Source organism: Centroberyx affinis, unplaced genomic scaffold, assembly GCF_046629955.1.
Source record: "Centroberyx affinis isolate AG114_WGS23_722 - 3 ecotype Tasmania unplaced genomic scaffold, CSIRO-AGI_Caff_v1 ptg000953l_1, whole genome shotgun sequence".
In the NCBI taxonomy this organism is placed as follows: domain Eukaryota; kingdom Metazoa; phylum Chordata; class Actinopteri; order Beryciformes; family Berycidae; genus Centroberyx; species Centroberyx affinis.
In genome coordinates this window covers 133,151-155,000 of record NW_027279527.1, presented here as the reverse complement: position 1 = coordinate 155,000, position 21,850 = coordinate 133,151, and the positions used below count along the sequence as shown (strand labels likewise).

At 41.2% G+C, this 21,850-nt stretch overlaps 1 protein-coding gene across 1 annotated transcript in view; it reads left to right on the top strand.

Annotated features, from left to right (window-relative positions):
* The window catches only part of LOC139646188 (scavenger receptor cysteine-rich domain-containing protein DMBT1-like), a 26,486-nt gene extending 4,636 nt beyond the window's left edge, over positions 1-21,850 (top strand). Inside the window, exons 2-13 of the mRNA XM_071522120.1 lie at positions 4,697-4,732; positions 6,104-6,406; positions 8,746-9,066; positions 10,015-10,323; positions 10,931-11,245; positions 11,772-12,083; positions 12,753-13,061; positions 14,023-14,268; positions 17,545-17,883; positions 19,203-19,511; positions 20,069-20,377; positions 21,528-21,850. Coding sequence (XP_071378221.1) covers positions 4,697-4,732; positions 6,104-6,406; positions 8,746-9,066; positions 10,015-10,323; positions 10,931-11,245; positions 11,772-12,083; positions 12,753-13,061; positions 14,023-14,268; positions 17,545-17,883; positions 19,203-19,511; positions 20,069-20,377; positions 21,528-21,850 — 3,431 coding nt within the window. The remainder of the gene's footprint in view (positions 1-4,696; positions 4,733-6,103; positions 6,407-8,745; positions 9,067-10,014; positions 10,324-10,930; positions 11,246-11,771; positions 12,084-12,752; positions 13,062-14,022; positions 14,269-17,544; positions 17,884-19,202; positions 19,512-20,068; positions 20,378-21,527) is intronic.

Genomic DNA, 21,850 nt, shown 5'->3' with positions numbered 1-21,850 from the left:
AACCTGCTTGTTGCTCCTCAGCTCCTCTCCCGCCCAGTTTCAGAATCAGACTCACTTCATCGCCAAGAACAATAAATGTGCAGGAACTTGTCCTTTTCTCTCTTGTCACAGATTGGAAATCTGTCTCTGAAAGTACAAAAATACTCTCACTCAAATTTTAAATGGGCTAGTATTGGCCAGACAATTAGCCTATCTGTTGTTTAAAGTGTGTAAAGCCAACTCTATTCTTCAGGTCTGTCCCTGTCTTCTACAAAGTGTCATCCTTTAGTGTGCAGAGCCTTTCTTTTTTCATTCACCTAACTCAGTCTTGAGTGCAGTGTTTTGCTTTTTGATTAAGGAATGGATAGTGCCATACTTTGCCAAAGCTAATTGACACCCTATCTATCTATCTATCTATCTATCTATCTATCTATCTATCTATCTATCTTACCTCTCTATCTATCGATCCATCCATCCATTCATTCATTGATTCACAGAAACAATATTTAGGCCACTGAAAGCCATCTGGGAGTCCTCTGAACAGAAGACACTCTACTGCAGCAGGTTGTGTGGTCACCAGGGAAACAAAAATAGTTTCAACATTTCTCCCTTTAGGTTTGTACTGTTTATTCACTGAATGCAGAGTCAATAAATGATCAGTCATTTGTCCTGGTGGCAGCTGCATAGAGACATAGCAGCAGCTCCAGTGTGTTGTGAAGATGCTTTGGGTGGCCAAAATGGTTCTGAATGTTTTTAATGAGTGATAAAGCAGAGCGCTGGAGAGAAAACAAAATAATCAGAGGCAGGAACGTCTCATCAGTCTGTTGTCAGTGGTCTGCTTATTGGTTGAGCAGCGACCCCATGTGGTGATGTTGACAACACTGGTGTCTGGTGTCAATAGAAATGGTCATTATTACACACACACACACACACACACACACATTTACAAAATCATTGCATAAATTTAACAAATTTAATTAGTACTGGATCAGTACATCTAAGCATTTAATCATCTACACTGACGCTCTTATCGATGGTGACTTAATGAGTACAACAAAAAGCTGTCAAACAGTATTTATTTCACAGTCATCATGTTTACTGATCAGACTGCTGTCTCTTTTTTGGTATAATTCATTACTTCATGTTAACTAATCTTTTCATTTTTTTGTGTTGTTTTATCTCTTTATCCCATTACTCTGCTTTTCCTTTTCTTTTCGGTTTGTTTTAATATTCTTTTACTTATTTTATACTTTTCCAACAATTTATTTAACAGTATTACTTTCCCTATTGATTTGTTTATATTGTTTTGTTCTTTCTAAACTTTTTTTTGGAGTTTCATTATACTATATTGTAATTTATGTGTGACTGTTATTAAGGGAGACACTCCATAAGCCCATCGGGGTTTCTTTGGTCTTCCTTGCACATGCTCTTTATGATGTTGGTATACATTATGGATATTTTGTTTGAATTACTCTTTTGTGCTAAGTAATAATAATTTAAAAAAAAACAGTAAAATAAGCTTCAAATCCTAGATCGCCAACATTACAAGCAACTAATAATAAAAGTGCTATTTTGTCAACTTAAGGAGGACTTAAATAAATACATCAGGTTTTTGGTAGATTGCCCCGTTGGTCAACTTCTCTGTTAAGTGATGAAACAAGATCATTGGCTCTGGTGCTTCACAGTGAAGACCAATGTCCACCAGAGATGTTTCTGTATTTAGACATGTGTGTGTCCGCGGTGCCACAGAGCCATGTTATGTGATGAGTGTGGGAACCGGATGGGAGCTGCATGCTTTTTTCTTTTCTTTTCTTTTTCTGTCTCTGGTCTACTTTTGCCAGACTCACTTGTGTCTGTGAAGTGTGGAAATACACTTTAATTAATTGTACCAAAATGTATTTTTCCCCAATTGAAATCAATTATTTAATGTTGACAGCATTTTTTGGAGGGACTACATCTCCCAGCATGCCCAGGGGGACCTGGAGGAAGTTGGTGGGGAAAAGGACATGCCTCCAAACACTTTGCCATGCAGTTCCAAACTTATGTTGCAAAACAAATATTTGTTTTCCATCCCAAAATACGTGATGAAAAAACAGAGCAATGAATAAAACGTATACAAAAAGCAGAAGTAGAAAACAGGTCAAAAGACTTTACCGCTTCCCCGTTTTAGAAAGTCCACGTCTGTGCCCACTTTCTTCTTCTGCCTAAATGGAAACCCTGGACTACCGCCGACCACTGCCCGATCTCAAACTGTTGCCAAATCGGGCGTCAGAGACGTGTAATGTGTCCGAGCCTTAAATGGATACATGCATCACATCCTGTCTACTGCGGTCACAGTGCATAGGAATGAGCAGCAGGGGGCAGACTTCTAACTACAAGCAATGATATGAGTAAGCATTATTAATTTGTCAACATATTCATTCATATCTCCAACATCCATTTCCGAATAATAATTCTATTAAAATACAAATTCTGCTGGCAACAAAAAATGGCTCTAACACCTGGACATACATAAAAATGGATGGAGAGGTAGATGGATAGATGGAGACTTTGAGCCGGCTTCCCCTTTAAACCAGAACACCATGTTTGGGCACCACTGATGTTTTTGTTCTCTGTGCTTTCCTGCAGAGCCTTGTCTTTTTCACTCAGGCTCTTTTCAAAGTCACAGCCAGCATCCAGGCTGCAGGAGGTTGTACTCTGGCTGGAGCTCTTCCTGGATCAGACACAGGCTTTTGCACTCTTGGATGTGAATCAGGATCAGTTATTAGGAGAGCTTGCTGAGAGCTTGGCCTGAACTGGCTATTATCATCAGTCCAGTTTGCCAGAAGTATTCAGGGCAATAAACAGAGACATTTCTGTTACCTTTCAAGTGAGAAAGGTTTTTGAAACAGGAATTTTTAGCCAAGACACTGTACCTCATGATTTACCAAAAAGTGCATATATATAAAAAAAACAACTTTGTGTTCTCAGATTGCAACAAATCTTCCTTGCTGACTGGTTGTAGGGACGCTGGAAATCAGACCTGTTAGTTCATGTCTGCAGTCATCTGCTACTTACTGGTGTTAGTTAGCCATTGATACCATTTGTCGATCTCCCTATCTCTCACAGGGCATTCACACTGGTAGCGAGTTGGTGTCTCTCTATTCTGACTGATTGTGGGCGGGGCTAGAGGCTCCAATTGCATCTATGTAGTGGTCTGCAGCTACACGTTTTTGAACTTGCCTGTTTTTAGGCATTTTTTGCTGCTTTGGTATTACCAGTCATAATGTTATGATTTTAATGAGTTAACATAGCTAGCAAGTGCTAATAAGGTGGCATTAATAAAAAAAAATGAACAGAAAAAGCTCAATAAAATGACTTTCAAGCTCAACATCGCCCCCAGAGATAGATGCAACTGTTCTCTGAGCATCATTTTTGAGAGAATTGGGAAGCTTTGAATGGCTGTAATCAACTTCTCATTCATTTTACATTTGCCAGGCAGAGCTGTTGTTCATCAAACTAAATTACACCGGTAGATGGAAGCAGAAACAAGGAAACATGGAAATCTAATTAGTTGTTTTCTTTCCTCCTTTACCTTTTTACATACAAACTGCCCCTTCTACTCAGTTCTTCCTCTCTCCAAAGACAACAGGCCAGCCAAAGAGAACAGCTAACAGATGTGTGGGCAGATGTACCCCTTCTAAATAACTGTTGTGCAACTGTTTGGAAAAGCCTCCTGGCTGTGGGTGGAGCCTCCAAAATGCCCAGTTCCTTTAACCAATTCCTCTACCACACAGACAGATTAAACAGCTGAAGCCAAGCAGAGTGACTGTTAGACAGGGTTGCCAGGTCTGCGGTTTTCCCGCGGAATTGGGCTACTTTTTAAGTGTTTCCGCGGGTAAACATTTTTGTCCGCGGGTTGCAGAGGCATGGAATCTGCTGCCACCAGTTTGAACCAACGAGAGAGATGCTGGCCTTGTTCAATACAGACATGTACGACAAGGACCAGGGCGAGGGATCTCAACATGTCTAAAAACAAACTGGACAGTGGACACTGTAAATAGTTATCCCGTTCTGTGTTGGAGACAGCCAGCAGCAGTTAAACAGGTGAGCTGAAATGATTTTCATTAATTACACAGCTAATTTACACATATTGTAAGTACAATATTAAAATGTTCCAAATGAACATGATATGGTGTCCAAGTTGAAATAAGGTGTACAGTAAGCCTACTTACATATTTACTGTAAGTAGCCTATATGAATAAAAAACTGTTTCAGGAAATAGCCTTTAATGTTTATGGTGTTATTTTATTGATATTACAGTACATTTTGCAATTATAGCAATGTTGTTGGACTTTAAAAGGAACATATGGATTTTTATGGGCATATTTTGAGTTCTGGTATTGGGCTGGTTTTTGGGCTGGTTTTGAGTTGCTGTTTGGCTACTTTTGACTCACAGACCTGGCAACCCTGCTGTTAGATGTGCATGTGATGCAGGGGCAAGACATCAGTCCCCAACAGTTGTTGCTGTAGCAGAGCATTGACTTTCACTGCCACAACACAGAGAAGTCTCAGACGGCTGTAGGTGTTGCTGACATGGAGAGAATCAGCATAGCTGGACTTCTCCTTCACATCACAGTGGGTGAGTTTCCACCTCAAAATGTAGTTTACATGCATACTTGATAGACAGTGAAATAAATATTTGTGTCCTGTCACATTATTGATCATGTGTTTTCAGCCGGAGCTGTTGTCAGGACTAGACCTACTGCATCATGTAAGTGGAGCTTCTTCACCGTAGTTGAAGATGAACATACATAGATGAAATTCAATATTGTGGCTAAAAAAAGAAGTGAGTAGACAGCACATTTTTCAGCACATTTTTGTTTGAATATTGGCTGTCAGGAGTCATCTAATCCTTTAACTTTGGTCTTTGATTGGTCTCATTTGAATTAGAGGAGCTGCTGCTGTCGGCCAATCATTGTCCAGGCTGTATTCGGAACCGCGTACTACATACTACCGACGAACGCAGTATGCAGTATGTACATATTCGTCGGTAGTATGTAGTATGAAACTGTTAAATCAATTTAATTTGCAGTATGCTAGGCCCAAGGAGGTTCTATATTGAGGTAGACTGGTCAGATGCATACTGGAGATTTTTTCCGAATCAGTACGACATCCGGGTATTTTTGGCATAATGCAGATTTTGCTTTTGTTTGCATACTGCATACTACATGCTACATTTTGGCCAAATCAGTACGTACTGCTAGTATAGTAGGCGGTTTCGAATACAGCCTTAGTCTTCACATTCATTCAGTTTAACTTTTAACTAAACTACATTTATCTGCAAAAGATCCTGCACGACATTATTCTGATCCTCAGCCAGAGTGTGCTTGAAAACAAAGTCATGAAAACTGAATATTATGGGACCTTTAAGTCACTAAAACATATGACACTGTGTCCTGTGTTATTTCTATTGACATGATTCCACTCATTTAAATTTTGAACAGAACAACAGGATCCGAATAGGATCCCAAAATGATGGCAACACTATTCTGGTCCATGACTCGGTTTTGATCTTAGGTTTACTGCCCCTACTGTAGCTTTCACGCCACCTACAGGAGAGACAGTTATTCAGTTCTGTACCAAGTCATATATAACTAGAAAACTCAGTAGAGTGCATACCTCCGCCAACGCCAGCAACTGTCAAGATCTGCCATTTCCACATGTCGGATAGTTAACCAAACTAAACTTTTCTTCATTCTTTCTATACTGTATATTTGGCAAAGAAAGTATATTTAACTTCCACTTTTAAATTTGCTACATTTTCAAATGAGCAGCAGTTCTAGACCAGCAGTTTCAGATGGTGCAGGCACAAGGACTTAGGCAGCAGCATGACCAAGCTTTCCACAAAGTTTGTTTTTGTAGTTATCAGACAAACAAACAGACAGAATGGGGTGAAAACATAACCCCGTCCAACTCTGTTGGCGGAGGAAACAACAAAACCTTATCTGATGGGATTCCTTGACATCAAAAAGCTTGGGAACCCCTGGTAAAGAACAATGTGAACAATGAAAAACCTTTCTGAATTATATTATGCTGAGCTCATTTTGCCATAAATGACCCACATCAACACACTGTTCCCTAGCGAATGTCAGGCTGGTGAATGGGGATGGCCCTTGTTCTGGCAGAGTGGAGATCTACCATCGGGGCCAGTGGGGAACGGTGTGTGATAACGACTGGGGCATCCCCGATGCTAAGGTGGTGTGCAGACAACTGCACTGTGGAAAAGCTCTGGATGTCAAAGTCAAGGCGTATTTTGGCGAGGGCAGCGGAGAGATCTGGATGTCTAGTGTGAAATGTTCTGGTTCTGAGGGAACTCTCACCCAGTGTCACCACAGAAAAGCTAGAACCTGCGGCCACGATGAAGATGCTGGAGTCATCTGTTCAGGTAAGACTACCTTTATTTAAAGTGGTAATTTGCTTTGTTTTTTTTTTATTATTATTTTGTCTCCATCTTTGTTACTAAGCGGTCATTACTGTGGTGTCTCTGCACTGCACTTGCCAGAGATCGCCTGTCAATCAAACAGTCTGGACGGAGCTTGGATTTTCTGTTGATGAAATTTGAGTTTCTGTAGGTGGCGCTCTTTTCTTTTCTTTGTCTTTGTGACTCACAACGTCTGTCTTTTTCTACGTAGTCTGCTCTGGAGAAAAGGAGGTGTAAAAAGACGACTGCCTCATTTTTTATTAGGCTTCCATTCAGTACCCACTATAAAGACAGCTTCATTTTACTTAGCTTATAACTGATATTGTATTCAATATAGGCAACCGCTTAGGCCTCAAGACATTTCCAAATTACAGCACTTGATATTGAAATCAAATTAAATAAAAACACAGATTTGACTATTATAGACCTAATGAACGTTTTTGCCGAGTATGAGATTATCATTCCCCTAATGTATGCCTTGAAAGCAACTTCAAATTATATCAGAAGACGTTTTTTCTATATCTTCCACCTTGACATTTGTACTTATAAAGGAATTTATTTGGTCATTTACCTATTTAATAAATTCTGGATCTTGAAGATGTGCTCTATTCATTCTCCACACTCTATCGCACCATTTATTTTCTGTTGGTATCATTAAGCAAGATACTGGGGAGTGATCCAAGATTACTATATCATGGATTTTTGATCTCAATAAATTATAACGGGCATTCTTTGAAATAAAAATATAATCAATTCTTGAGTAGCTCTTCTTACTTTGAGAGAAATAAGAATAATCTTTTGTTGTTGGAAATAATAGTCTCCATGTATCTTGTAAGTTATTACTGGAGATTAAATGTTTCAACTTCTTTGGAGGTTCCCTGAATTTCCCCTGTTTAGCGCTATGTCTGTCCAATTTATCAAATGTTTTAATGATTTAAATCCCCTCCTATGATAATGGTACCTGTCTCAGTACCATCTATTACATTCTGAGTCTTATCTAAAAAAGCTATTTTAGCTCCTGGAGGTATGTATAGAGATATTAATGTATACTTTTCTCCGTATAAGGTACAATTCAAAATAAGATAACGTCCATCCTGGTCTATATGTTGGGATGAGAGAGAAAAAGGTATATTTTTATCAAAATTCCTACCCCTCTGCTATTACTGCAGTAGGTAGCGGCATATGCTTCAACACTCATTTCCTCTTTAAATAATCAATTTCCCCTTTTTTAAAATGTAACTCTTGAAGAAAGACAACATCTGCTGACAGACTTTTTAAATGTGCCAAGACCTTGTGTTTTTTAGTACCATCATGTAGGCCGTGGACATTCCATGTAATACATTGAATTTTATTAGTTATTACTTTTACCAATTCTAAATTCTCCTTTCCTTTACTTTCTGACATTAACTAAAAATAACTTTTATCTAACGTGTCATGTAAGGGCAGAGAATATACATTTAATAAGGAAGTGTCTTTGGATTCATAGTATGGTTCCAGAAGTACTATAAATATTGCATTGATAAACTGTGTGGTCAGGCGAAATTGATAAGAGGTATATCCAAAAGTAAATTTGTTCAAGAAAAGGGGTAAGCAAACATTTAACAACATACATACTTAAAACATAAAGTAAAGTACCTTTTGTACTTTGAGGCGCTGTGCCTTTTTAGGGCCTTTAAGCTCTAACTCCTTACCTCTAATGCCTGTTTCTGTGGAAAATAACATAACATGTGGTAGGATGCACTATTCGCTTTAATAATAAACATAGGATAAAAGTAAATAGTTAAATGCAAAAAATAAAAATAATAAATAAAACAATTAGTACATTTATGTGGCATCATATCCTAATCTATCCAGAATAAATTCAGTTAATATGTAAACAACTTATGAAGCCACACTAATTCTAAATCCATCAACAGATTGTGATTTTTTATTTCCTTTTCTCCATCCTCCCTTCTTCTCCAACCTATGTGAGACCAAGGATCTGGTCTCACATAGGTTTTTTTCTCTTGACTGAAGGACATAAGTGAATGACTTCCATGTGCCAACTCTGAATCAGAGCCTAAATGCAGGGTAGAGAGCTAACTTGGCTACTGTGGCTGGTAAATTCCAAAATCCATCAGCCGTATTCACTACTTACCATGCAAACAGACTTTTGGAAAGAAGAGAAGGTGCAAATGATGCTCAAGAGGTTGCTGAAGTAACCGAATTTCAAATTCTACTTTGAAATAATTTGAAAAAGATAAATTTGATGTCACTTTAATTTGATCTCACCACAACGTGCCTCACTTTTTCTGTATTGGCAGGGAACGTTGATGTCAAGCTGGTCCATGGAAACGGTCGATGCTCTGGCAGAGTGGAGGTGAAGCGTGATGGCCAGTGGGGAACGATCTGTACTAAAGACGAATACAACTGGGACAAGGGTGAGGCTGACGCAGTGTGTAAAGAGCTACTATGTGGAGAGACTCTGAGTCCCAAAATGAATGCCTACTTTGGCGAAGGCAGTGGAAAGATTGCGATGACCGATGTCACCTGCTACTATGGTGAGACCGCCATCTCTGATTGTCCAGAGAGTTGGCGGAAAACACACTGTGACCACGCCCACGACGTCGGTGTCATATGCTCAGGTGAGAGACTGTTTTGTAGCAAACATTCAGTAGTTATCAAACATTGTCACACGGCTTTGTTGATAACTCCATTTCGATTGGCCGATGAACGCATTCTGAGGTCTGTTAACAGTTAATAATAGTCCTGTTCTCGGTGGTAGCTTGAAAATTAATTTAGATTGTAACAAAATCATTTTAAATTAGTATTTCATGTCAAATGATTGTCTTTGGTTAGTAGCTGTGTAATAGGCGGAATAATGTGCAGAAAAAAAAGAAAGACGATAACTGTAGTTGTAGCCACATTTTTCATCCTTTATCACTTAACCACTTAAATCTGCTTTAGTACAATAGGCAAAAATTAATGTAATACAAGAATTTAACCATTAGGTGGCGCTCACAGGAGTCTGTAGACTAGCAGTGCAGCACAAAGTTGTTACCTCTTTGGTGTTTTCCTCTGTATGAAGGGAATGAAAGCCACAATATGCACTTTTTAGCAAAGTATTGCTAGCCCCGGCATGCCCCCCCTTAGTTGGTCACGTTCCCATCCCAACACCTGTCAGTCATCTTGATGATGTCATCTCTCCTGAGGCTGAGGTAACTGGCAGCGTAAAGCCTCCACAGCCGATCTGACGCTGATGTTCACCGCGTTTCTGAACGTTTAGCTTCGCTCTTCTTTCTTTTCTTCCTGCTTTCCTCCATTGTTGTTGTTGCTGTGACTTCCTGCTCTGCGGCCGCTAGCCTCACCTTGATGGACACAACCGGCTCGCCACTGGCCCCGCCCATAAGACACGGCCACAGGAAATAGTTCACGCCCCCAAAACATCCCAGCATCATTAAAAAGTAAATTTCAGGCAAACAGGGGATTCAGGCATGAACACAGGCTGATAATGTAGAATATATCCTATTATTATATTTATTTATTGTTATTTTATTATTATTATTATTAAGATTTCACAACTTTCTTTTTAGGCGCTGTCAGGTTAGTGAACGGGACTGATCGCTGCTCTGGTAGAGTAGAGGTCTACTATGACGGCCGGTGGGGGACGGTGTGCGATGACGACTGGGACACGGACGACGCTCAGGTGGTGTGTAAGGAGCTGGGCTGTGGACGGGCTCTGGGTGTCAAACACAGGGCGCACTATGGAGAAGGCAGTGGAGACATCTGGATGTCTGATGTGAAGTGTTCTGGTGTGGAGGAATCGCTCGCTCTCTGCCTTCACAGTGACTCTGCAGCACACAGCTGTGGCCACAATCAGGATGCCGGAGTTTTCTGTTCAGGTAGGACAACTTCGAGAAGGCAGTCCTGACATGGTTTTCCCTGGCTTTTGGAGAGTTTTAGGTGGGAATGTTGCCAAAGAAAGAAAAAGCGCTACCTGAACCTCATTTTTTGCTGGTAAAAACAGCCTTGAACTTTGTCTCCAAAACAACTACTTGCAGTAGCTCCCACTATCAGCAAACACTGTAACACTATAATGTAATATAGGTACAACTCACCAGGGTTGGGGCCATTCATGACCTGAATTGAAAATGCATGGCAAATTCCAATTCAGTACCTGGGCCTAGATTTTAACCATATGCAGCATTTTGATAGAGATTACATATGTGGCTTGGAGAAACATTTCCATTTACACTAAACCTTACTCTTAAGCCACCTTTTAATCCATCCCCAGTGCATTTACACCTGGATTTTTATGTGGATATGTGCGATCGGATTGCTATCCCCTCTCAAGATGCCAAGTGTAAATGGGGTCTTAGGTGGCCAGAAGACCACTTATGTGGGCTGCCTAAAAGTTCAAAATGCAGTTAAAGCCCTGTTTTATTCTTCTTTGATATATTATTGATATGCATTTCACAACAATGTTTTCTCCTTTTTCTCCCTTGATAGAGAGCGTCAAAGTCAGGCTGGTCAACGGGACCAATCGATGCTCTGGCAGAGTGGAGGTCTACTATAATGGCCAGTGGGGAACAGTGTGCAGTAATGACTGGGACATCAATGATGCTGAGGTGGTGTGTAGACAACTGCGCTGTGGAAAGGCTCTGGATTTCAAAAACCAGGCCTTCTTTGGACAGGGCAGTGGAGAGATCTGGATGTCTGGGGTTAATTGTTCTGGAGATGAGGACTCTGTCGCCTACTGTCGTCACATCCAGGCAGGATCACACAGTTGTAGCCATGATGCAGACGCTGGAGTTGTCTGTTCAGGTAATGCTGCATCCACGTGACATGGAAGAGACTCAAAATACACATTTCTGACACTTCAGCTTCCAAGAAACTCAGGGTTTGTCACCAGAACTTCACAGACATAGGTAATGTTTACAGGCTACTTGATGGGTTTTTTTTTTGTCTTTGACATTGCAGTGTTAGCAATAAAATATCACATGGAAGGTTAAATGTGTGTACACACTGTCAGCAAGTTGGGAATCTAGTCACTGGAAATGCACTAATTTTCTATGGGCAGAGAACCGTTGGTCAATGTTGACCACCTTGTATGCCCATTTGAGAGCATGAAAAAGAAAGAAACCTCGTACCATGCTAAGAAATGATGATGCTGCTGGGTTCCAAAAGTCCTAGAGTGTGTGGTCAGCATTAAACTCCAATCTACTCTTGTTTGGGGTGCTTTGTGGCACAGATGGCAAAGTGAAATAAAGGATAGTGGATAGTCCATCTGCCTTCAGTATTTTATTCGCTCACCATTTCACAATCTGCCTTTCTTTTTCCCACCTGACAGACAGTGTTAAAGTCAGGCTGGTCAATGGTTATCAATCATGCACCGGTAGAGTGGAGGTGAACTATGACGGACACTGGGGAAGAGTGTGTGATGGCGACTGGGATCTAAACGATGCTGAGGTGGTGTGTAGACAGATGGGCTGTGGGCCAGCTCTCAAAGCCCTTGGCACCTACTTTGGCGTGGGTGCAGAACCAGCCTTACTGGACAGTGTTAAATGCTCTGGCCAGGAGAGTTCCCTCACTCAGTGTGGACACAGTGGATTTGGAATAAATAGCTGTGGCCAACATGCTGCTAATGGAGTCATCTGTTCAGGTGAGTGGCATAAATCATACTTTCAGTAACACTTTGCAGCTCCCATGTTATGAAATTACCCTTACATTACAAATACACACAGTAAGACAAATTTGACACAGCTGGCTATGTATCAACTGATCTTGATGCATTTACATGCACACAATACTCGGCTTAGATGCAGCATGGGCTTTGTTTACTCCGAGAAGGATGTGATGCAATGAGGTCTAGCGGTCTAGTAGTCACATGCTAACATTAACATCAGTTGCTTTGCAAAATTACCCCGCTGGTTATTTAGCTAGACAACAAAGCCAAAAACCAACAGTTTGTTGAGGTTAACTCAGCTGACTCTTCTCAAATGTTTTGGAGTAGAGACTAGGGCTAAAGACAAGACAGTTTCCTGTGTCACAGTAACCTACATTTGGAAACAAATCCACCTTATCAGACTATTCACTTTTACTGAGAACATTACTGAATGGGATCTACAGCCACACCACAACAAGCTTTTAAAGCTAGCTCTCCATTTCTAGACTCCCTGTAATTATATATTTAGCCATTTTTTGCACACAGCCAATTCTCCAATGGACCTCCATGATGGCCTCTCAAATATCCCGTGGTTGCTGGGATATTTGAGAGGCAACTTTGAATCACCGGTATCATCCTTTGAACCGTCTCACTATTGATTTCCAGGTCCTGTGAGGCTGGTCAATGGGACCAGTCATTGCTCTGGCAGAGTGGAGGTTTACTATAACGACCAATGGGGAACAGTGTGTGGTGACGACTGGGGCATGGAGGATGCTGAGGTGGTGTGCAGGCAACTGTCCTGCGGAAGGGCCCTCAGAGCTAAAAACTTTTCTTACTTTGGCGAGGGTAGTGGAGAGATCTGGATTTCCGGGGTTAAGTGTTCTGGTCTGGAGGAATCGCTCAGTCAGTGCCCTCATAACCGGTCTGGATCACACAGCTGTAGCCACAGCGAAGATGCTGGAGTTGTCTGTTCAGGTAAGGCGAATGGATTACCTCTTTGAAGAGGAGGGAGAAATGATACCAATATTTTTCAATGGAAGCTGCTAATGGCTGATATTTTTGTGCCATTTGACAATTTTTATACCCCCAAAAATCCCCAAATTGACAAGGATTCAGTGTTTCCCCCAGAATGGTGTTCTTCTCAGAGTGGAAAAACCTGAAACAATTTAGACCATGGGGCACTAAAACTCTCCACTGAAACAAAAAGTAAAATCTTTTAGTAGAGTTACCAGCTCCTTACAGGAACAGTTCAATTGAAAATAAAAATTCTGTCATTACCTACTGTCGTTCATATCAGTGGAAACTCAATTCAAGTTTGTACAGCCACTAAACACACAAGTTAGCTACTGCAGTTTCGGTCGCAGCCTTCTGACAAACACCTGAAGTCAGTGAGGCATAAAAGGAGCATAAAATCACCATCACATTTCTCTAAACAGCTTGTGCAGATTAATCCATGTGTTTTGAAGCTACACGCTCACATTCACGTTTTCAATGACAAGGAGGCATCAGTGGGGTGACTATTGGAGAGACTGGGCTAAATATAGGCTACTTGTACTCACAGTGCAATTGTTTGGCCACAAAACACTTCCATTAATTTAAACAAGATGTTCAGAGAAATGTGATCCCATTCATTAAATTTTTTTTGGAGAAGGCTGAGATGGAACTGTAGTAGCTAACTCGCTATGTGTTTGGTGGTCGTACGAACTTTATTGGAGTTTTGCTTCACATGGGGGTGAGTAGATAAGACCTAAATTAAACTAAACTAAATTTTGGGATGAACTATTTAACTATGGCAGGGTGAGGCGAGGTAAGACAGGTTTCATTCCTGTTTTAAAATTGAATAAATCACATTTTAACATCTGTAACAAATATTTCAATGAATGTATTTTAATTGCGCACAACCTAATCTGCATTTTCTTTCCTTCTTACCCGTCAGAGAGTACTGATGTCAGGCTGTTTGGTGGACCTGACCCATGCTCTGGTAGGGTGGAGGTCCCTTACCGTGGAGGAGCGGTGGTCTGTAATGATGGCTGGGACATGACCGATGCCGAGGTGGTGTGTCGACAGCTGGGGTGTGGGAACGCTCTGGACATCTCGCGAAACAGCCAAAAATTTGCGCTCACGTCCAACGCCAAGTTCAGTTTATACAAAGCTGCGTGTTCTGGTCAGGAGAGCTCCATCAGTCAGTGTCAACACGGTGGATGGGAAGTCGGAAAATGTCCCCGCGATTCCACCGCCGTTGTTACTTGCTCAGGTGAGAAAGATTGCTTTGTGATGAACATAGCCGGTGAAGTCGGGGAAATGTTAGGGCTGGGGAATGCAGTCGGGACAGAAATCTGACTCTTTTTGTCCATAGTGGTTGGTACACCTTAAAATTCACTTTCAATTCTATATTTTATACAAAAAATGAAAAAAAATGAAATAATAATAATAATTGCAAGGACATGAAAATATACTGGACATTTTGTGGTTGTACTGATTTATGAATTAATTGCAATAAAAGTATGACTTTTTTTTTTCCACTTTTATATCCATCAGTCACAGTGGTTGGTAGACCTTGAAATTTAGCAGACATTTTCAATATTTTAGCTGCCAACTAGATGTTTAGAACAGAAGGAGACAAAAATGGTGATTGGTTACCTATAGAGTAGACCTACCAGCCACTTGCACTGTTTTACCAGCCAACTAGATGTTTAAAACAGAAGAAGACTCCAAATGATGGCTGGTCACCTGCCAACGTGGCTGCTAGCGTACCTGAACATCAGTGGCTTCTTTCAACCATCAACCCCAATGGTTGACATGATACATTTTTGCATCTGATAAAGAATAGTTGCTGGTGACGGGTGGTAAGACCCATTCATTCCCAAATACATGCACATGAATGCAAAGTCAACTATTGTCGCTTTCTGGCAAAGCCACTTCATGCAGTGTTGTTTGAATTGGGCCCAAAATGACCTTCATGGACACAAAAGTCCTGTCAAGCTTGTGTTTAAACTATGAATGTTTCAACTATGGTAAGAATGAAAGAAAATTAGAATCAGAAAACCTTTATGTAGTTTCCCCATAAAAAGCCTCAAATTCAGTTAGAAATTTTCAATCAAATTCGCATATATGCTATAAACCAAATTTGAATTCTTTTTCTTCCAGCATGTGGCAATGACCAGGACACTGTTTGTTCAGGTAAGACATCAAACTGGTCTTTGCAGGCTGTTTGCATTTCATTGTTTTACAACTGCATGTGTGCTCTTTCTAAACTGGTTAAATTATTGCATGACCAACCCGTTTACAGGGGTGTAGTGTCAGTTTAGGTGCTCCAATTAATTGATTAATTAATTGATTAATTTTGACTAGATAATTCAATAATTTTGTCTTGATTTATGTGCTTTCACTACATTTTGGGGTTCTCCATGGATAAATATCACGATTGATGTTAATATTTTCACACACAAAGAACTTTGTTGCAAATTTTTCAACAACAAAGGTTTGTTAAATCACCTATCATAAACAAACAAATTGATCATGGTGCACCAAAACAGCAACAACACTATGGCTCACATCCATAAAAGTCAACAGTAACAGTGTTGTGCAGCAGAAAATCTGTGGCGTAATTTGAGGTGATTCACAAAGTTACTGTGACGGTGGCTACTGCTGCAGAGACACTTTAGGTGAAAGCCATTGAAAATCAATATATAAATGAAGTGTTGCATATTAAACACCCCCTGATCATCCACACAGACCCAAACTATCAATGTCAGAAAGGCAAAGAAAGCCAAATTATTGCCAGCAGAACTCCGTATATTAAAGAGTAAATCAACACTAAATCACATAGGGCAGAAAATGTCTGCTGCACTGCTGTCTATGGCTTGAGACTTAAATTAATGATGTCAAAGCAGGTGTTCTCCATCAGCTGTCAAAAGCAAAACACCTGCTTTGACATCACTGATTGGGGTGTGGCCAGAAGTGGAACATGCTTTAAAGTTTCAACCCATAGAGAATAATGCAGCAGCAATTTTCTCGCATTTTAATCGTTTTTTTAATACAATGGAGTTCTATGGCTACTGAGACATGGCTGTATTGGGCATTGGCTACATGGACATTATTGGTTATTTGTTGGTTATTTTCATAGGATTTGTTGACGGTAAGAAATGCATTAAAAAACACCGGCGTTATCCTTCAAAGAGAAGAGGTTGTGTCATGCAATGCAAAATGTATTAACCACTGACTCCTGCTTCCAAGGACAGCACTGAAACACATTGAGAATTTTTTTAGTTTTTTTAACGTAAATAACCATAAGTTGGAACTATATCACCTTGCCAGAGCAAGTGGTATTTTTGGCACAGCAATGTGCTTTTATGAACTGCTTACAAGACAAATTATTGTAAGTGGTAAAACTTGAGCTGTAAACTCCCTTTATGAATAGGCAAAATGCCTACCACCACGGACTTAAGGCGCCAGTATAGTAGAAACAAAATCAAAGCTGCGCAAAATCAAACTGCTGTGGAACACGGCCTGGTGAGCAAATGTCTGTATACTCACTACGACTTGAGGTCTGTTAGTCTAACGACGCTCCATGCCTGATGGAGTCTTTATAGTCCCTGCTTGCATGGTCTATATCGGTGCACATTTTCTCTCTACTTCAGAAAGTCTAATGAGAAATGAGCAGAGGAACAAGGAACATGATGTAAACAAAGGGAATAAACTAGAAACACATGGCCCAAAGGACACACAACTTCAAGTGATGATGTATTAGGGGCCAGTGAATGAAGCTGTGCGAAGATTTTGACTAGTTCACCTGGCGAGCCTGTGCACACTGCAGCAATCAAAGCCAATACAAACACTTTGTTTTATTAACAAACCAGCCATTTTGCCTGCGTGAACATGCCAAATTTTGCTTTTGCTTTCACTATACTGCCGTCTTCACCTGGTATTAATTTTTATGAATAACCCCTTATGACTATTGCTTGAGAAAATGTGACTCTAAAATAACAGCAGAATAATAATATATTTCTGCCTCTAAAACCCAATGAGATGTCATCTTAGGCTAGAATTAAGGTTTTAATTCTGATAAAATATCAAAAGAACAGCATTTTTAGCTCTAGAAGCATATAACTGAAAACAGTGACAGATGTGGAAACCATCGGTCCCTGTCCATCTGTTTGCTTGTTTGTTGGTTTGTTAATTTGTTTGTCACACACAAACAAAGACACCGCTGATCTGATTTTGACAAAACTTTTTAAGAATGATGCATCTCACAGTCCAAGGGGTGGTGGGGGGGTGGGGAGGGAGTGAGTGGGGCACTACACTCCCGCATCAGTTGTTACCACAGAATTTGAATGGATAGAACGGTCTTTCCACTGTTTTCTATGGTATTCTGTGGTTGTTACTGATTGGCCCAGAGGGGGGCTGCATCCTCTTTGCGGGATGACATGTTTACTGTTGCCCTGTTCTATCCTTACAGAGGACATCGAGGTGAGGCTGGCCAACGGGGCCGGCCGCTGCTCTGGTGTGGTGGAGGTGTACTACCGTGGCCAGAGAGGAAGAGTCTGCTACGGCAAGCAAGAGTGGATGGGCTCAACATGCGGCTGGCGCAAATACGATGGAGCTGTGGTGGTCTGTAAGGAGCTGGGATGTGGCCCCGCTATTGATGTGTATCGCACTGATATGTCTTCTATGGCAGGCCGCAATCTGAGCTCTCTGGAGATTCGCTGCTCTGGTGAAGAGAAAAACCTGACACAGTGCTCACTGTTAGGATTCGACTGCTCGGCGTATAATTACTTAGTCAACGTTGAATGCACTGGTGAGCATGATTCCTTTGATGTTTAGTAACTTAGCCATTATCGACTGTTAAATTGCATGGAAAATCTTAAAGCCCAATTCATACCTATTAGCCCTTTTATATTGGCAGCTGATTCTAGATCTGGGAAGTCAGTTTTGAAGATCCCTAGCAGACGAGGTGCTTCTTGCTCTTTTCTTCAAAAGGGACACAGCTGTTATAATGTTGTTGTCTTAGAGGTATACAGTGAGTCGTAGGCTAGTAGGCTCCATGCATACACTGGTAAAAAAGGACTTGTTCCAAACTCCTAAATCACGTCCCGTCCACTTTTCAGATTCAGAGAGTCTGGCGTTGCTCTAGTCAACAGCTTATTCTAACTCTGAGAAACAATTGAGCCAATCAGAGCCTTTGTGAGCGGGACTAAAGTTTGAACCGAACGGTTTTTCACTGGCGTTTTGGCAAAATAATATTTGTTGAAATCATCTCCTTAACCAACAGATTGTCTTTGCAATGACAATATTTTTTTGTCAAAAACAACATTTTTGGTGAAGTCAGTAAATACGGCCAGCATCAGTGTAGCCTAAAATAACATCAGAGCGGCCGGATACGTCAGTCACTAGTGATTGGTTAGGGGAAAATCAACCCCCCCCCAGACAGAGAAAACAGCTAACATGTCAGACTGAATAATCAAGTGAGACTCTGGGTAATGATATTAGTGGTGGCTGGGGGGACAAACAATAAAACCTCAGTCTTATTTTCATTCAGATGTGTTTTAAACTGCTTCAGTTTTGGTCTGGATGACGTCACAGATTGCAGCCTTGGTTCTCGGGTTTCAGGCTTTAGGTGTTGGTTTCTCATGTTCACAGATATAGACTGAACTGTCCATGAGCATAGTATGGTTTTATAATTTATGTTAGCTGGCAAAAGTAAGTACCAATTTTGATGGGTTCTGATACAATGCTTTCCTCCCCATATGCAAAACTATATGTGAAAAATAGACCCTTAGAAGTTTGACTTTATTGTCAAAATCATCTGAGGCAGCGTTGCTTGCCACAGAGATGCAGAGAATGGCACTTGTGCAGTCAGGCAAGCAGTGGACTTAACTACATAACGTTTTCTTTCTCTGAGACGTTCTATGTTGATTGAACAACACATTTGAACTTCTGAATGTCATTTTTTTTGGATATACTCAAGGAGTAGGGCATCACATCAGAACCCATTTTTGACCAGCCACAGCATATGTGGTCAAAATGTCCTCCAAATTTAAATGTTCAGAAGTGACTGACAGCAAGGTCTTAAGTCCGCTCAGCCTACCGCTCACACTCTTCCCTTACGGTCTACAGCCTCTATCAGGCTGGTGGACGGGCCCGACCGCTGCTCTGGAAGAGTGGAGGTCAACCATGACGGCCGGTGGGGAACGGTGTGTGATGACGACTGGGATCTGGAAGATGCTCAGGTGGTGTGTAGAGAGATGGAGTGTGGAACAGCTCAGAGCGCCAAACGCGGGGCCTATTTCGGGGCCGGTACTGGAGACATCTGGATGAATAAACTGAAGTGTTCTGGGACAGAGGGATTTCTGAAAAAATGCAGCCACAGGGGATTTAGAAGACATGACTGTGGCCACCATCAGGATGCTGGGGTCATCTGTTCAGGTAAGAAAGACTGCTTGGGAGGAAACAATATTCACTAGTATCCATTTAATCCTTCAAGATGACCCCACGGATGTTAAGAGCTCTCACCCGTTAACATTTCCTCTAACATCCAGTCGCTCACATATCATACAAAGCACTGGCCACACAACATTTACATCCACAAAGAGAAAAATATCTACGTTTTATGTTTCAAAATTGTAGGTCATTGAGAAAAAATCTAGTAAGGGTTCAATTCAGTATTCAAACAATTAAATAATCACTTGTCCCTTCTGTCTTTGGTCACTCATTTTATTATATGTGGGGAATCACATTTTGGAAATTGCGCAAACAAGTCAAGAAAACTATGGAAAAATACTGTGTTATGCGGTTGCAGCCCCACTGTCTTTTATGTGTAGAAAATGAAGAATTAGCTTCATCTATGGCGTGTAAAGTCATATTCCTGAGCCACTATCAGCATACATGAAGTTTTGTCTCGTCTCGTCTCGTCTCGTAAAAAGGAGCCAGAATGAGAGTTCAGTATAGTTTCTCCAGGTTAACACCTCAGTTTGTACTTCCAGGTGCTGTCAGGCTGGTGAACGGGACGGGTCGCTGCTCTGGCAGAGTGGAGGTGTACCGTCACGGCCAGTGGGGGACGGTGTGCGGTAAAGACTGGGACATGGTGGAGGCTCAGGTGGTATGTCTAGAACTGGGCTGTGGAACTGCCCTGGATTATAAAAACTATTCTTTCTTTGGCGAGGGCAGTGGAGACATCTGGATGTCCGGGGTGAGGTGTTATGGTCATGAGGACTCGGTCTTACACTGCCATTACGGTGAACCTGGAACAGAAACCTGCGGCCACCACCAAGACGCTGGAGTCGTCTGTTCAGGTAACACAGCAGGACAAGCTCTGGTTGGGTAACACTTTATAGTGACTTTATTCCAGTGGACTAACCTGGGAATTAAGCTATGGGAAAATATTGTAAGTTCAAGTACTTGATGAATTATATCAAAATTGTCATAAAAGTTTGGGCCGTAGGCAAAATGATCAAAGTGACAGAACTGAGACTCTGCTATTCTGTATAGTGGAATAAGGCCATCGTTAAGCGTTACCCAGGTTTTTAGAAGAATTTGAAAGTCCATCCTCAATCAACAGTCAATAGCATATTTTTGTCTACAAATTTTCTCCCTTTTCTCTCTTAGCAGGTGTTATAATAAATGCATGAGCTTTACTTTAACATCTATTTTTACCTTGATTTCGTCATCCTGACCCAATTTCAAACACAAGTTATGTTTCTAACAGATTTTACAACATCTGGTGTGTGTAAGGTAACGCTTGTCAGTTTTCATTTTCTAATTCAAAATTGAAAACAGAAAAACTGGAAATTGAGAGCAATATGATGGAGGATGGGTGGAGCAATGGGCCACACTGACCAATAACGCCATCAAACAAGTTAGCCGTTTCCATCGTAGCAGCAACAATTTTCACCCATTTGAATCCTCCTCATGTCATCCTTAAACAAGCACAGATCCTGTACAGACCCACGACGCGTGTTCAGTTCTCTGCACTGAAGCATGAGACACGGCTAAATGACCTAATTCCACTAACGTTACTTAAATACCACAAGGTAACGTTAAAGGCACCTACCATTAAAGTTTGTAGGGCAGCGAAGACGAGTTACTGTCTGCAAATCTGACTGCCTGACCTGAATTCGCCTGGCGATGCCCTCGGCTGCACCGTGGGAAAAACACATTAGGTCACTTAAAGCAACAAGTGAAGCCCTGGCTGCTGGCAAATTTAGCTAAGTTTAAAATCAAACACACTATGTGATGTTTTGTAGTTCATTAGACACTGGCAATTGATAAAATATGATATAATAAAATAGAGTTACATTTTTCAGTGAAAGGTCAAATCTAGACATTGATGTTAAGACAAAATTCTTCTTTTCCTTCTCCTTTTATTATTATTAGTGTTTTATTGTAGTTAATTTTTCCCTCACTAGTCCCTTTTTTTTTTTCTTTTTTTTTTTTTTTTGACAGAGAGTGAGAAAGTCCGGCTGGCCGACGGGCCTGATGTCTGTGCTGGCAGAGTGGAGGTGTACAGTAAAGGCCAGTGGGGAACAGTGTGTGATGACGGCTGGGATCTGAGCGAGGCGGGGGTGGTGTGCAGAGAGCTGGGCTGTGGACCGGCTTCAGAGGTGAAGCTCGGTGCCTTCTACGGCCCGGGCAGCGGAGACATTTTGATGACCGACGTGAACTGTACCGGCTCTGAAGACTCTCTGACTAAGTGTCCTCACAGCCGCCTTGGAAAGCAGAAGTGTGGCCACCATGAGGACGCTGGAGTTGTCTGTGAAGGTAAATAG